The 17,599-nt window shown below is 39.9% G+C and overlaps 1 protein-coding gene across 7 annotated transcripts in view; it reads left to right on the top strand.

The window, feature by feature from the left end:
• The window catches only part of ATP10D (ATPase phospholipid transporting 10D (putative)), a 124,568-nt gene that overhangs the window by 68,058 nt on the left and 38,911 nt on the right, over positions 1–17,599 (top strand). For all 7 annotated transcript variants that reach the window (XM_044945900.2, XM_044945899.2, XM_044945903.2 and 4 more), the window contains 2 exons: positions 9,238–9,476; positions 15,322–15,510. In XM_044945900.2, coding sequence (XP_044801835.2) covers positions 9,238–9,476; positions 15,322–15,510 — 428 coding nt within the window. The remainder of the gene's footprint in view (positions 1–9,237; positions 9,477–15,321; positions 15,511–17,599) is intronic.

Raw genomic sequence — 17,599 nt, 5'->3', positions numbered from 1 at the left:
TCACTTCTTCAAGGCAAGCAGCAGAACCTCTAGTTTTTAGAGCAGAACCTCTAGAGATTTTTTTTGAATCTCTCACCTCAGGGATGTTTTGACACCTATTTGTACTTGATGAGGTCATACCACTCTGACTGGACCAGCAGTAACATTTTAGTGCTTTTCTTTTGAGTATTTTTTCCTGTAAACATTAATATATGTTTTTTAAACAAAGTGACATCACAGTGTGCTTTGACTTTTATAATCATTTGTCTTAAGACTTCATCATGATTGCCTTTCCATCCTCTTCTTATTTTTCTAATGGTTATGCTGTATCGCCGGAGAAGGCAATGGCACCCCACTGCAGTACTTTTGCCTAGAAAATCCCATGGACGGAGGAGCCTGGAAGGCTGTAGTCCATGGGGTCACTAGAGTTGGACACAACTGAGCGACTTCACTTTCACTTTTCACTTTCATGCATTGGAGAAGGAAATGGCAACCCACTCCAGTGTTCTTGCCTGGAGAATCCCAGGGACGAGGGAGCCTGGTGGGCTGCCGCCTATGGGTCACACAGAGTCGGACACTACTAAAGTGATGCAGCAGCAGCAGCATGCTGTATCGCATTGTAATAATTGCCACAATTTATGTAACAGATCAACCATTAGTTTAGCTAATCAACAGTCATTTGCTGTAGTAAACAATACTGTAGTGAATATCACTGGAGTTAAACCCCTATGTCCATTTGTGAGATTAGTCTTTTCCAAAATTATCTGACTATAAATTCCTATTTTGAGGAAGTATCTTATAGCAGTCATGTTTCACAAAATATATGGTGGGAAACACTGTATTATTTTTTGTATTTGTGGGATTTTAATTTTGTAGCATCTAGGAGAGCTGATACCAGCCCCCTCTCCCCCTGTCCCTCAATATATACAGTGCTGCCCAATGAGTACTTCTCTTCTGTAGCCCCTTGTGCAGGGAAGATGCTAAGTGACTGAGAATCAAATGCTACCAGGACTGAACTGTAATTGGTAAGATACCTGTCTGTGAACCAAGGAGTGTTACACCACCTCTGGGAGGTGTTGACATTGTCTGTCCACACATTTCTAACATATATACATTCATAGCTCCTAATCTCTTGTCTGTGAAAGTGAAAGTCACTCAGTTGTGTCTGACTCTTTGTGACCCCATGGACTATACAGTCCATGGAATTCTCCAGGCCAGAATACTGGAGTGGGTAGCCATTCCTTTCTCCAGGGGATCTTCCCAACCCAGGAATCAAACTGGGGTCTCCTGCATTGCAGGTGGATTCTTTACCAACTGAGCTATCAGGGAAGCCCTCAAAAGACAAGTCTCGGCTTAAAAACAAGCATATGCATACAAACACACACCTTCCTCCCTCCCTCCCCCTCTCTCTCTCTCTCTCAGTGCTGAAGGGGATAATGATAGAGGCTAGTTTTCCTCAGAACTTAACCCTGAAGCCTTATATTCACTGAAATGAAAATCAGTTAAGGCTTCAGGATTTTCTGTCAAAAGAATTGCCTATAAGATATTCACATTGAAAATGTTACTGCTGGGAAGTAACCCCTTACTCTTATTAAGTAAGAGTAAGCACTCTTAGTTCTTGCAGTTGAACTAAATACATTTGATGGCACCATTTCTTGTTTTAAAGCCTTGCAGCTTATAAATTTGGTTCATGGACTAAGCATCAGCAACACCCAGGTATATCTTAGAAATGCAGAGTCTTGGGCCCCTCTTTAAAATTTCAGTTAAAATCTTCATTTAACAATATATCAGGTGACTTGTATGGATATTAAAATTTTTTAAACTCCTTTAAAAGATTACTGAAAAAGAATGTTAATAATAAACATTTTATTTTAGAATGATTTTAGATTTACAGAAAACTTATAAAGATACTGTGCATTCCAGTATGCTCCTCCTGCCCACTTTCCTTTGTCTTAACATTTTACATTAGTCTTAAGATACATTAGTTACAAATAATGAACCCATATTGATACTTCATTGACAACTAAAATCCAGACTTTATTGGGACTTCCTTACTTTTTACCAAGGGTCTTTTTTGTCTCAGACCCTGTCCAGGATACCACGTAACACTTAGTCATCATTTAGGTGCCTCTAGATTTTGAGTTTCTTGGCCTTTCGTTTTTTGGATGACTGCTCAGATGGTAAAGAATCTGCCTGCAGTGCAGGAGACCTGAGTTCAAACCCTGGGTCAGGAAGATCCCCTGGAAAAAGAAATAACTACCCACTCCAGTACTCTTGCCTTAGAGAATTTCATGGACAGAGGAGCCTGGCGGGTTACAGTCCAGGGGGTCGCAAAGAGTCGGACACGACTAAGTGACTAACGCTTTCACTTTACTTTTCACTTCAAGAGTTCTGAGGGGCACTCTTTAGGGATTTTGTAGGGTGGCCCTCAATTTGGGTATGTCCGCACAGTGCCTTTATGATGAAGCTTGTAAATCTGATGGATGTAGTGGCAGCCTTTAGTGGTTTCTAAAAACAAGGATTTTGGAATCAAGCCTCCTAAACCTGACTCCCATCTTCACTGCCAGCAAGCTGTGTGACTCTGGGCAAGTGATATAATTTCTCTGGGCTATGATAAAAAACGATTGGTGATATTAATAGTATCTACTTCATGGGGATGATTAAGAGGATAAGAGAAAGTAAATTATGAAAAAGCAGTTGGAGACTTCCCTGGTGGTCCAGTAACTAAGACTCTGCACTCCCAATGCAGGGGACCCAGCTTCAATCCCTGGTCAGGGGAGCTAGATCCCACCTGCTGAAACTGAAAGATCCCATGTGCTGCAACTAAGACCTCAGTTCAGTTCAGTTCAGTCGCTCAGTCGTGTCCAGCTCTTCGCGACCCCATGAATCGCAGCACGCCAGGCCTCCCTGTCCATCACCAACTCCCTGAGTTCACTCAGACTCACATCCATCGAGTCAGTGATGCCATCCAGCCATCTCATCCTCTCTCGTCCCCTTCTCCTCCTGCCCTCAATCCCTCTCAGCATCAGAGTCTTTTCCAATGAGTCAACTCTTCGCATGAGGTGGCCAAATACTGGAGTTTCAGCTTTCGCATCATTCCTTCCAAAGAAATCCCAGGGCTGATCTCCTTCAGAATGGACTGGTTGGATCTCCTTGCAGTCCAAGGGACGCTCAAGAGTCTTCTCCAACACCACAGTTCAAAAGCATCAATTCTTCAGCGCTCAGCCTTCTTCACAGTCCAACTCTCACATCCATACATGACCACAGGAAAAACCATAGCCTTGACTAGACGGACCTTTGTTGGCAAAGTAATGTCTCTGCTTTTCAATATGCTATCTAGGTTGGTCATAACTTTTCTTCCAAGGAGTAAGCGTCTTTTAATTTCATGGCTGCAGTCACCATCTGCAGTGATTTTGGAGCCTCAAAAATAAAGTCTGACACTGTTTCCACTGTTTCCCCATCTATTTCCCATGAAGTGATGGGACCGGATGCCATGATCTTTGTTTTCTGAATGTTGAGTTTTAAGCCAACTTTTTCACTCTCCACTTTCACTTACATCAAGAGGCTTTTTAGTTCCTCTTCACTTTCTGCCATAAGGGTGGTGTCATGTGCATATCTGCTGCTGCTGCTGCGTCACTTCAGTCATGTCCAACTCTGTGCGACCCCATAGACGGCAGCCTACCAGGCTTCCCGTCCCTGGGATTCTCCAGGCAAGAACACTGGAGTGGGTTGCCATTTCCTTCTCCAATGCATGAAAGCAAAAAGTGAAAGTGAAGTCGCTCAGTCGTGGCCGACTCGAGCGACCCCATGAACTGCAGCCTACCAGGCTCCTCCGTCCATGGGATTTTCTAGGCAAAAGTACTGGAGTGGGGTGCCATTGCCTTCTCCATGCATATCTGAGGTTATTGATATTTCTCCCTGCAATCTTGATTCCAGCTTGTGTTTCTTCCAGTCCAGCGTTTCTCATGATGTACTCTGCATAGAAGTTAAATAAGCAGGGTGACAATATACAGCCTTGATGGACTCCTTTTCCTATTTGGAACCAGTCTGTTGTTCCATGTCCAGTTCTGTTACTTCCTGACTTGCATACAGATTTCTCAAGAGGCAGGTCAGGTGCTTTGGTATTCCCATCTCTTTCAGAATTTTCCACAGTTTATTGTGATCCACACAGTCAAAGGCTTTGGCATAGTCAATAAAGCAGAAATAGATGTTTTTCTGGAACTCGCTAGCTTTTTCCATGATCCAGCAGATGTTGGCAATTTGATCTCTGGTTCCTCTGCCTTTTCTAAAACCAGCTTGCACATCAGGAAGTTCACGGTTCACATATTGCTGAAGCCTGGCTTGGAGAATTTTGAGCATTACTTTAGTAGCACATGAGATGAGTGCACAGCCAAATAAGTAAATATATTTTTTAAAAGGCACATAGAGCATAGCACAGAATAAATTCTTTATAAATACTAGTTGCTAGTATTGTTGTCATACCTGGAGGAGGAAATGGCAACCCACTCCAGTATTCTTGCCTGGAAAATTCCATGGACAGAGGAGCCTGGCGGGATGTAGTCCATAGGGTCACAAAGAGCCAGATACAACTGAGCGACCGAGCACATTGTTGTCATATCAAAGTAAGAGATAGGCTTGTCTCTTGAGAAGCTCATGGTCCAACGTGGGAGGGACACCTGGAAACATAGAAATACCTTTTTAAGTGTTGTAGGTTTAAAGTCAGCGTTGCCTTTCTATATTGTTTTGATTTTCAGGCAGTCAGTTTTGGAGGTGGATTTGCACTGATCAAGGTTTGGGGCTTTGAAGATATTGGCCAAGAAATTCTTGGAATGCTGGAAATATGAGGAATTAGAATAAAAGTCTTTGTGTCAGGGCTGTGTGGATGATACAGTTGAAAGAAACTCCACTGAGTGTGCTGTTTACAAGCAGGTGAAAGTTGGAATGCTGGAAATGTTTGTGTAGTTAGTTCATAGCAAAATGTTCAGTGGAGGATATGGGGATGATATAGTTGAAAGAAGTTTATCCGAGTGTCCTGTGCTTTTCATCCTTATGTTTGGCCCTTTGGAGAGCACGTTTTATCACACTTTTTAGTGTGATAAATGTTTTGCTCCATAGGCTAATGCTCACTTCTTCCAGATATCACATAAATGTAAATAATAGGTCATGAATAGGTTACTGGATGTTTGAGCAGGAGCATTGGAAGAGAAAAGAGATTAGGATTAAATAAGAGATAAATAAAGTAGTTAATGTAGCATCTAACATAGTACCTACCTTGAGACGAAGGAAACATTACAGACTTTGTATATTTTCTCTTACCAGCTGGAAGGCAAGAATTCTCTTGCCACTTTGAGGTATTCACGGAACTTTTCAAGTCTACTTTAGGAGACATAATAAAAGTCTTGATGATTATTTGGATGGATTTTATTTATCAGTATAATAATAAACCTTTGCTTCTCATGCTCAATTTAAAAAAAAAAAAAAATTCAGAGTCTAAAAGTATGGCTCTTAGCAGCTTTGTTTTCTGAATCACGTTGTAACTTTACTGGTCTGTTTATTTCTCATCGCTTCCCACAAATGATTAAAGATTGAGTTACTCCATGTCTTTTCTTATTTCACTCTTGCAGTTTTATCAGTCCCTATTGAGCAAGTTCATCCTAGAGGAACAGCTCAGCTATCTGGCTCTATACTAATTCCACAGTTCCTTGATGAATACTTTCCCTACTGATGACTATGAGAAATTCCTAAAGTATAACCTTCATGTTTATATATGTTGTATAGTATTTTAATTATTTAAAAATGGTATCACATTGTCAATATGTAAATTTTTTTAGCTACTCAAGCATTTATCAACCTAGCACTATTGACATTTTGGGCTGGATGACTTTGTCTTAATGGGGAGTTGTTTAAGATATTTAGAAGCATTCTTGGCCTTTGCCCACTGCATGGCATAGCACTCCTCCCAAGATGTAATAGCCAACTTGTGAACAGGCATTGCCAAATGTTTGCTAGGGGATAAATTTGACCCTCCTTCAGAATCACTGAGCTAACCTCTTGTATACAAGTAACTGTGTGCTGTACTGCGCTGTGCTGTGCTAAGTCATTTAAGTCGTGTCTGACTCCTTGCAGCGCTATGGACTGTAGCCTGCCAGACTCCTCTGTCCATGTGATTCTCCAGGCAAGATTACTGGAGTGGCTTGCCACGACCTCCTCCAGGGGATCTTCCCAACCCAGGGATCGAAACCCACCTCTCTTATGTCTCCTGCATTGGCAGGTGGGTTCTTTACCACTTGTGCCACCTGGGAGGCCCTATAAGTAACTGCTAAGGACATATAGCAGATACTTGTCTGACTTTGGAGTCATGAAAACTCAAATTCAGATCCCAGCTCTACCCACTCTGAGTTGTTTACTGTCTTACTCTCCTTAGCTGCAAAGTGGAACAGTGATAATTTCTAGCCAATAACATTATTTTAAAGATAAAATATATATAGATACAGCTATATGTAGTTGTTTATATACAGGACCTAGCACAGCATGTACAGTTACAGGCAGTGGTCCTGGCAAGGTGGCCAAGGGTCAGCAAAGAAAGCTAGGGGAAGTGTGAAAAAGGAAGGGAAAATAATAACAATAAAAAATTAAAAAAAATAAAGGACCTAGCAAGATGCTTGATGAAAAGGAGGTACTCAGTGAGTGCTAATGCTGTATCCTACAGTGGATTTTCCCTTGATGCTAGGGATGTTATTCATACATCTGTTCATACACTTATTCATTATTCATATAATATTTAAACTACAAAACATGGACTCAGTGAAATCAAGCAGGGAATATTGACCATTTTAATTTTTTGGCTATATTTAGAAACAGTATAGCATGAAGACTCACAGCACTGGCTGTGGAGTTTAATAGAACTGGATATAAAACTGATCTGTATCACTCTCATGAGATGGGGAAACTTACTTAATTTTTGTTTCTTTATTTATAAAGTGAAGGTATTGATAATATCTATCTCAGAAGGTTGTTAGAGGGATTAAATGAGACAAATGGCTGGCACATAGTAACATTTAGCAGTACGTCTAAGCTATAAAGTGGTACCAGTGAGTGGGATGAAGCCGAGGTCTTCAGTGAGGAACTGGGACTGAGGTAAGTAGAAAGGAGGAGAATGGCTGTCTTGAGTCTTGAGCAAAGGCATGGGTAAGAATGGAGAACCTCAGAGTATTTGGGATGCAATAAATATATCTGTTTTTGAAGTTCAGAGGACATATAGGGAAATAGTCTGTATTTTTTTAGGCAGAGAATATAATAAACTTACAGAACTGCAGAATTGGAAAGGATCTTGAAGTCATTGAGTCCAAATCATTCATTTTTCCAGTAAGAAAACAGAGGCCTAGAAAGTGATTTGCTGGAAGCCACTTTTTGAAAGAGTTAGTCCTAGAACACAGAATTACCATGTTGCCTCTTAGTCTCTCCTTGTCCTTAAAAAACATAGACAAAAGCTATTAAAATAAATAGAATATGCAGATGCTCTTTATTTTATAAATTGACTTCCTGAAAGCCATACCTATTCAGTAGCTAGAATTGGCATGAATACAGATAACTAGCAGTCCAAACAAGCATGTAGTTTTTGATTGTCTACTCTCGATTCCAGACACTGGACATAATGATAAACAAGACAGACAAGGCCCCTCCTCTCATAGAACTTCTGTTGGAGAAAATTATCACGTTAGTTAATTTTTAAATAAAAAATATTAAAAATTGTTTTGCAGAGAATTAAAATTGGGTGATTGGGCTTCCCCAGTAGCGTGGATGGTAAAGAATCTGCCTGCAGTGCAGGAGACGTGGGTTTGATCCCTGGGTTGGGAAGGTCCCCTGGAGTAGGAAATGCCACCACACTCCAGTATTTTTGCCTGAAGAATCCCATGGTCAAAGGAGCCTGGCAGGCTGCAGTCTATAGGGTCTCAAAGAGTTGGACACGACTAACATTTACTTACACTTTATGATACAAAATGAACAGAAAGTACTTTGGGATGGTTGAGCAAGGCCTCTCTAGGGGGTATATCAGAGCCTAGATCTGAATGACTTGGTTTTTGAATTCAGGAGTAAAAGCCTTCCAGTCAGATGGAGTAGCTAGTATAGGGGCCCTCAGACAGAAATGAGCTTGACAGTTTTCAAAGTAAAGAAAGGCCAGTGAGGCTAGATTTAGTGTAGAAGAGGGGCCAGAAAAGTTAGGTCATCAGAGGCCAGATCATTTTGAGTTATGTACGCCAAGATAAGGAATTCAGATTTTATTCCAAGTGAACTGTGAAGCCACTAGAAAGTTTTGTGTGGGCAGTAGTCTGATCTGCTCTATCTTTGGAAGATCATTCTAGCTACTGTTTCAGGAGTGGAGTACATACAGCAAGGAGGCCAGTCAGGAGGCTATTGTTCTGATCCATTTGGGAGATGATGGTGAGTTGGATTAAGGTGTTGGAGATGAAGAGAAGTTTAGGTATTTGGGATATATTTTAGATGAATAATAGACAGCTGTTAATGATGCTTTCAATACTAGGGATAAGGAAGAAAAGAGAAATCAAGGATAATCCTAGATTTTTGGTATAAATAGCTAGGTAGATATTTAGGTTTCATTTACAAAGATAAGAAAGACCAGAGAAAGAGTGATTTGATGGAAGCCTGGGGGAATAGAAAGAGCAGTCTACATTTACCATACCAAATTTAAGATGTCCATTATTTATTCAGCTAGTATTTTTTGAGTATCAACTCCTTCCCTGGACTTTTAGGAATATCATATTAACAAAAGGCAAAATTATCTGCCCTTCTGGAGTTTATAGTCTAATGGATGATTCAGAGAATTAAAAATAAGGTCAATGATGTATAGATGGTGGTAAGAACAGTGTGGTTAGATCTGAGAAGTCTTCACTGACAAAGGACCATGATTTCAAGGAGACTTGAAGAGGGTAAGGGAGTGAACCATGCAGATATGTGCCCGAAATGTGCACAGAGATAATAGTTTAAAGATGGGACCAGATGACACCACAGAGGAAGAGTATGTAGGTGGTGAAGGAAGGAATTCTTGTGGCCTTTCTCATTGCTACTACTTTTCTCAATGATACAAGTTCATTAACTCAGTGTATTGGAGGAGTTTGGAAGCCAAGTTTTAAAAAGGAGGGGATCGTGTGAAATAGCTGTTTAAGAAAATGCTTGATATATTCGACCTGCAAGCGTTTCATCTCAGGGAATGACCCAGTGTGGTTTTCTTTCCCTCAGCCAAGAGGTTGGAATCCTATCAGGAAGCTGCCTCTGAAGATGAAGATCCCGCCGACACTCCCAGTGGCTCCCTCAGCAATATGGCGAAACCGAGGGCCCCCAGCTGCAGGACAGCTCACAGTCGGCCTTTAGGAAGTATCTCCTCGAATCATCTTACCGGGAGCTGTTTCGCTCTAGAAAGTAGAGAAGGAGCCAGTGAAGTGCCTCATTCCAGACAGGCTGCTTTCAGTAGCCCCATTGTAAGTGTGAATGCGTGACTTGAAACTTGTCTGTCTGTGATGAATAATGAAAGAACATTCTCATAATTACAATAGACCACACACTGTTGTCTTTTCTCCCTGAGAAGAGACTGTGTAAGTTCAGTCTGATTGCCACACATTCACAATATCTTAATTTTGGAGATCAGTGTCAAGAGATAGTATACCATTTCTGAAAAACATGTTTCTGGTCAAGGTCAATCACTTCTGAGCCTGGAGAAAGCTGCCTTGCTTTAATGATCATGGCTCACTTTCAGAACCAGCACAACTTACCGGAGGTATCTCATACACTGGTAAGTGTGTCTAACTGATCGGGAAATCAGAGGCCTTTCAGTATCCTCCGAGGCCTTTTTATCTCTTTGTAATCCTCCCCGAAATCCCACCAAATATGTGTCCTCTTCTCCATTCCTAGTCCTCAGCAGATCATTTTCTAGTGTTTCTATACAGAGCTCAAGAGGGTGTGTGTTCTTAAGTCCTGAGAGGAAAATATGGAGGAAGAACCACGTGGAAGATGGGAAAGAGGAAAGATACTTGTGCGAAAGAATTAGAAATCAAAACTTTTGCTGCACTTAAAATCACTTTGATAAAATTTCAGCTGTCTTCTCTGCCCTCCACATTTCATTAACTTCTCCTTATCCTCATTCAAGATGAGGATTCCCTAGCCATGAGACTGGTAAGCAGTTGGTGATCTCTGAAATAGGTGACATAATAAGAAATAAACAGTTTTGGGAAGACTTTTGTTTCTGCAGTGAATTTATCTAGACTTTCATAGTAGAGATGTGATCTGAGTATACCCCAGGGATCTCATTTGTCCTGGAAAGGCCTTGAGGGGAGTCTGGCTCTTTTCAAAGTTCCAACAAATAGAGCAATTTAGAATCTAGGAAGATCATTTCACTGAAACTCATCCAATGCATTTCTTTGGCTCTAAGGATATAATACCTGTTGTATCCTATCATTACCATATGTCAAGCTATTCCAAACATCTGGACTTAATTTTTCTCCAGTCTCTGAGGACAAAAAAAAAAAAAAGGTAAAGACTGCATACAATCTCTTTTCTGTACTCATTTTCAGGCTATATCAGAAGTAGATATCGGTTTTCTTCTGGTTTATCAATTTTGCCCATTACTCTGCTGATCTTTTACCTTTTTCAGCCACCTGCAGTTAACCACATGTTGACTCATGTTTCCTTGGAAGTCAAGGATACTAATGACCAGGTGGGACTGTGCCATGGCCTCCCTCTCAGTTTCCCGATCCAGCCTCACTCTCTTTGTGGAACAAAGGATTATTTCCTAATTTTGAGTCATTATGGTTTTTGTACCATTTCCCCTGTCTAAAATTCATTCTCCCCTCACCACCTACCTCTGTCTACCAGATCTGATGAAATACTTCTTTAAATATTATTTCTTCTGAAGATTTCTCAGACTCTTTAAGTTCTGTTTACACAGTCCCTCCTGCCCTTCAGTCCCTTAGTCCTCATGGCATTGGCCTTATTTCTGCCTCTGATGTGGACCTTGCTCCTTGAGAGCAAGGACTTCGTCACCTTGAATCCTTGGCCTCTGAGGTCAGAGTCTCCCATGTCTGCTCTCCGTGAAGTATCATTATTGGAAGCCGCTCAACAGGCTCAGTCTTCCCATTCAATCTGTTTTGTTTTGACTTGCCTTGTACTCTAGTTCCATGCTTTGTGCTGATTATACAGCTTCTCTGGGGTTGCTGCATTGTTTTGTGTTTTGAATACCAGACCCTTACATACAGGATGACGAGGTCTTCCTTGAGATACGAGACCATCTCTCATGCTTGCTCTAGACAAGCCAATTCTGTCCTTCTTAGAGACTAAAAATTATTTTGAGAAAACTATAGATCTTTAACCTGAAAGCTGACATCTGTGAAAATTGTACATATGATACTAAAAGTCTGTTCATGTATCCCAGGTTGTAGAACAGCAGTGTGAAAGCACAGTGAGGGCTGTGATGTCTGGAAGTGAAAAGTTGTTAAGATGGTGCCCTTCATGGGGGAGGCAAGGGGAGAGTCAGAGAGGGTCCAAGGCAGAGTGCTGGCAAAGGCGTGCCAGCTTCAGGAGTTAGAATGGCATTGAGGACCTTGAGTCCTGGATTCACATGACCTACTTTAGAAATAGAAACCTTGACTTTGTGAGTCAGTGTTTTTATGCTTCTTTAATCCTCGAGAAGTTTTCATTCAGCAAGCATGCTATTCATTCTACCTGGAGTGCTATCCTCCTAGATCTTTATATGGCTGTTTCCTTTCTTTTCACTGAGGTCTCAGTTCAGATGTCACCTCCTCAGTAAATCTTGTTCAGTTGCTAAGCCATGTCAGACTCGTTGTGACCCCATGAACAGCAGCACGGCAGGCTTCCCTGTCCTTCACTATCTCCTGGAGTTTTCTCAGACTCATATCTTTTGAGTCAGTGATGCTATCCAACCATCTCACCTCTGTCATCCCCTTCTTCTCTTGCCCTCAATCTTTCCCAGCATCAGGGTCTTTTCCAGTAGTTAGCTCTTTGCATCCAGTGGCCAGAGTATTAGAGCTTCAGCATCAGTCCTTCCAATGAATATTCAGGGTTGATTTCATTTAGGGTTGACTGGTTTGATCTCCTTGTTGTCCAAGGGACTCTCAAGAGTCTTCTTCAACACCACAGTTCGAAAGCATCAATTCTTCAACATGGTAGTAAGATTCAGTAAATCTCACTGACCACCCAATCCAAAGTATGTTCCATCTCCTGCACACTTGTCTGAATAGAACCATCTTGTCTTGTATAAATAGAACCATCTATTTATAGATTAATTTATCTCCCCCACCTAGGATGTCAGTTCCATGCACCCAGGATCCCATATATTCTGTGCACCCATTTTCCTTGAGGTGTTGCTGATACCATAGATCAATAATAAATATTTATGGAGTAAATATTCCATAAATGGAGTCGTATTCCATTAATGGAGTAATGGAAGACAATGACATAATACTAGAGCCTGGGATATAAAACGGATAAGACACATCCCCAGCTTTCAGCTTTGCTTTTGATAGAGGAGGCAGACATATAAGTAAATAGAAGTAATCCTGTATTGAAGATGCAGTAATGGTAGTTAATCCATAGTATTAAAAAGGCACAAAGAAGAGAGTCATCAACTCTGTGGGGATGAGAAGGGATCAAGAAAAGCTGCACAAAAGAGGTAAAACTTATTTTATGATTAAACTAATGAGTAGAGGGTTACACAGTAGAAAAGGAAGGAAAAGCCCTCAGGGCAGACAGTATATAGTGTGTGCAAAGGCTCAGAACCACACAACCGGGGAGAACATAGTGGGGAGGAGGAGCTGCGCGTGTGTGGCTGTTGGCCTTTGTCTTTTCTCTTAGGTCTTTGGTATTTAGGAATCTGAGGCAGAAGGCATTGTATCTATATTTATGCCAAAGTTGTCCAGATGGAGTGCTGAGTCCCTAAGATTGGAGTGAGGGTGGCAGCAGGGAATGAGATGAAAACCTTGGGTGCAGGTGACAGTAGAGGAGTAGAGCAGTGTTGGGCTTCCCAGGTGGCTCAGTGGTAAAGAATCGCCTGCCAAGCAGGCGACATGGGTTTGATCCCTGGGTCGGGAAGATCCCCTAGAGAAGGAAATGGCAACCCACTCCAGTATTCTTGCCTGGGAAATTCCATGAACAGAGGAGGCTGGTGGGCTACAGTCCATGTGGTTGCAAAAAGTTGGACACGACTCAGCAACTGAACAACAGGGCACAGTGTTAGAACTTGGTCAGTGTTATCTCCCACATGGAGTATCTTTGTTCTTTAACTTTGGACATTTTCAAATTTGCATAAACAAAGTGGGTCCAAGTCATTCTCAGTTTGAAAACAGAGTTAACATTCAGTACATAGTGAGACTACACAAAAACTTTGGCAGACACTTTGAGAGAGCAAAGAGAAGTCTTGGCCAGTGTTTGTTTTAATTGGATTTGCATAGTTCACTTGGAATAAAATCTGAATTCCTTATCTTGGCGTACATAACTCAAATTCCATGCAACAAGGTTCCCAAGCATCAGACCTTGCCACTCTCTTGTAACTAACTTTGGCAAGGGGATCCTCAAGGAAGGGATGGTTCTCCAAATAACTGAGGGCGCAGCACAGACTCTTGCTGGCTCAGTGTTACTCTTTGTGAGTCTTGAGAGGGAATGTGGCCAACTAGTTAATGAGCAGTCATCAGATTACAAACATTTACAAACTCTATCAAACACAACATGGTTCAAATTTTGCTGAGTAAACTATCACAGAACAATAGATGCTGTCTTTAGGTAGAAATTTAAGACTGTCTTTTGACAGCAGAAAACTGGGACCTTTGAAACCCACTGTGAACCAGGTAAACTGCCTGAAAATGAGTATGTCATTCCAGAAGAAAAAGGAACATAAAATTATTCCAGTTTCTGTTGTGCTGGTCTCGTCTCACTTATTGTCTCATTTACTTTATACAGCCACCCTCTGAGGTAGGTATACTTCTTAAGATTATTCAGAAGAGGGAAATGAAGCTCAGAGGGTTAAATAAGTAAGTTGCCTAAGGCCCCTAGAGAGCATGTAGTGGATCTAGAGCCTGAACCCAAACCCATATGATTTCCAGCCTGTGCTCTTTGCTTGTTGAGCCTGTGTTAAACCTTACCAAATTCCTAAGTGTAAAACACAAGCCATGATCACTGAGTGTAACATCAAGCATCTCCTTATTTGAGTCTGTTCTCTCCACCGCCTCTCTCGGCTTTCCTAAAGTCAGTATGCTTTGCCAGCATCCTGGATTCCTCTAGAATACAGTGGCACTTTTTTGAAAACTTGATTCAGAGATGATGATCCCTTTTTTGAATCATCTGAAAAATTTCTAAAGTAGTTGACTACATATTACAAAATTATAAAGAAATTTCTACAACAGTATTCTTTCATTAAAGTTAGTACTTCTAAATAAGTGTGGAAAGTACTGTGTTAAACAGAATGAAGTATTTTCCCCCAATAATCAAACTTCTTAAAGCCAATCTGTAAAAGGAATTGTACAAAAGAGAAAGGCATAGGTCACAGTTGCCAAATATATTTGATAATCAGAAATCTCGTAGAGGGACCCTTGAATGTTCATCGGTGATTCTGTCTCTGGGTCGGGAAGATCCCCTGGAAGAGAGAATGACAACGCACTCCAGTCCTCTTGCCTGGAGAATCCCATGGGCAGAAGAACCATGAACAAGGGGGTACAGTCCATAGGGTCGCAAAGAGTTGGACACATCTGAAGCAACTTAGCATAGCAAGCATGGATGTTCATGTCTTGTAAGGTATTACTAGGGAAATACAGATAAACTCTGTTAACCTGCTTATAGTAGTTTTTATTTTGCAGGGTTGGTTTTTAAACAATAGTAGTGACTTGAGCCATAAAATATTTTGTTAAAATAACATAGTATGAATAACATGCTCACTTTTAAAAGAATTAATATACATCAGTTGCTGTTGGATGAATCTATGCCCAAAGTAGAATCCTACAGTAAAATATAGCTCTGTACTGTATATTTCAAAATAAGGAAACACTCATTCAATTAAAATTTGGTGAAAGGCATTGTCTCTATCTCTTACTTTAATAGTCAAGGTAATCTCTTTTCATATCATGCATTCTAGATTTTCCATTTAATTTTTTGTCTTTTCCTTTTTTTCATTTCCCATGATACCATGTACATTAAATGTTATTTTTAAAGAATACTGTCTCATGTTTCATAGATTCTGGTTAGAAATCATACTTCCTATGTAGATTTAAAACTCATATTTTTAGATGCTTATTGTGACCACACTTTATCTCATTGGATATTCAGGAAACAGATGTGGTACCAGACACCAGGCTTTTGGACAAGTTTAGTCAGATTACACCTCTGCTCTTCACCCCAGCGGATGAGACTATCCCAGATCCACCACTGGAGACTCTGTACATCATAGACTTCTTTATTGCATTGGCAATTTGCAACACAGTAGTGGTTTCTGCTCCTAACCAGCCACGGCAAAAGGTAAGACTGATGCAAACAACGGTCACCTTCCAGAAGAGAACTGTGGGTTTAAATATATTTGTTATGTGCTCTTTACTGTGCATGCGTGCTGAATTGCTTCAGTCATGTCCAAATCTTTGCAACTCCATGGACTGTAGCCTGCCAGGCTCCTCTGTCTATGGGGATTCTCCAGGCAAGAATACTGGAGTGGGTTGCCATGCCCTCGGACCTTCCCTACCCAGGGATCGAACTGGAGTTCTTACATCTAACCTGCATTGGCAGGTGGGTTCTTTACCACTTTTGCCACCTGGGAAGCTGCGTGGTCTTATATGGATTGTAATTAACAATAGTAGCAGGTAACATTTATACATCGCTTAACCTGTACTCTGAATTTATGATGTTCTAAGTGATTTCTTGGTATTAATAGGTTTAATACTCCCAACAGTTCCATGAGTTAGGTACTATTACTCTACTACTCCTCATTTTACAGGTGAGCTTAAGTAACTTGCCCAGGGATACAGGACCAGTTTGTTGAGGAAATAGGATTAAACCCAGGGAGTATGGATCCATGCTACTATACTACTTTGCTTCCAGGAGGATAGCTAATGAGAGCAGTTCTTGGCAAATGTGACTCTCTTCATTTTGCTTTACTTTTTCTAACAAATTGAAGCTTTCTGTGAAACTTCTGAACATATGCAGTACATCAAGCAAAATATAAAGTATTAGATTCATTATCATGTTTAATGATAATATACCTTTTCATATGCCACTTGGGTAATGTAAACTCAATCACTGGAAGATCCAGTACATCTATAATATACCAAGGTTCTGCTGTTCCCACACAAGCTGAATCTTTAAAGTCTCTTTGTAGCTTAAAATTCATGGAAAATTCATTTTCAATTAAAAAGGAAAGCTTGCTTTAGAGATTGGTGATTCACCACTTGCTGTGCTGTCTTCCTTGAATATAACTATTTCCCCTTTTGCACCATCCACTTAAAATTCAATTTGCAGCACAACCCAATTAAATTTTCATTTTCTATTAGATCATTTTCTCTTGGCAACTTCAGAGGTGGTCAGTTTTAACATAAAAATAACTTCTCATTAAGCTTTCATTTGATCAGAAACTGTATTTTTATAAGATTTCAATTAGAAACTTGCTCTTTGAAGTTATCTAGTTAGAGGATAAATCAGTGGTTATTCTGTTTTTTTTCTCATACAACACCTTTTGATATACATCCATTTCCAATGCAGACATTTTTTGGCGTTTTCTGCTTAAGAAATATAGTTGTCTTATCCCCAAAGAATGTAATATTCTGTGGCCTGAAAGAAAATCTCTGTAGGCGTATAAAAGTCTAAGCCTCATGATATTTTAAGGTAGTGATAGCAAGGCAGTGAATAAAGAACTCATTGGAATTCATGTGTAATACAGAGACGTCATCTGTAGTTGAGTTCACTTTTCATTTTTGGGTTGCCAGTAAGTTTGCAAATTGACCAACATGAGTCCCTCAAACTATCATAAAATTAATAATAATTAGGAGAAAATTCTTTAATTCCTTAGACATTTCTATTGTGAAAATTTTAGAATTCAATTAATTGGTCTTCCCAATTAGTATTAAATTCTAAATTGAATCACTGATAAGAGTTAAGATCTAGAAGAAATCAGAATATGAACAAGAAAAAGTTCTATAAAAGTAGAAATTTGAATTCATATCATGATATTGATAGTCTTCCATAAACTACTTTATTGGCCTATTTTTCTTAAGTCAAATTAACAACCTTTTTTATAATCTGAAAAATGAAAGAAAAAACACATTTTGTTAGTCTTTTGATTTACTTTCTTCTAGTGTTTTAAATGTGTATTACTCATTTGTTTTTCTACTGTTCATACTATTTTTATAGCTTTTTCAGTATGGCCCTGTAATCTTTATAAACTTGATATTTAAATATTATATCACATTTTAAGATGTTTCTAATTTGTTATTGAATACTTATAATTTTTAAATTATTATTGCTAGGATGCATATAATAAAGATAATTTTTTATATTAGGTTATATTATCAGAAAAATTTGCTAAAAGTATGCCCACTGCTACCAATATTAGCACACTTTA

This window comes from Bubalus bubalis, chromosome 7 (genome assembly GCF_019923935.1).
Source record: "Bubalus bubalis isolate 160015118507 breed Murrah chromosome 7, NDDB_SH_1, whole genome shotgun sequence".
NCBI classification, from domain to species: Eukaryota; Metazoa; Chordata; class Mammalia; order Artiodactyla; family Bovidae; genus Bubalus; species Bubalus bubalis.
The sequence above is the reverse complement of the archived record's forward strand: the minus strand, read 5'-3'. Positions and strand labels throughout refer to the sequence as shown.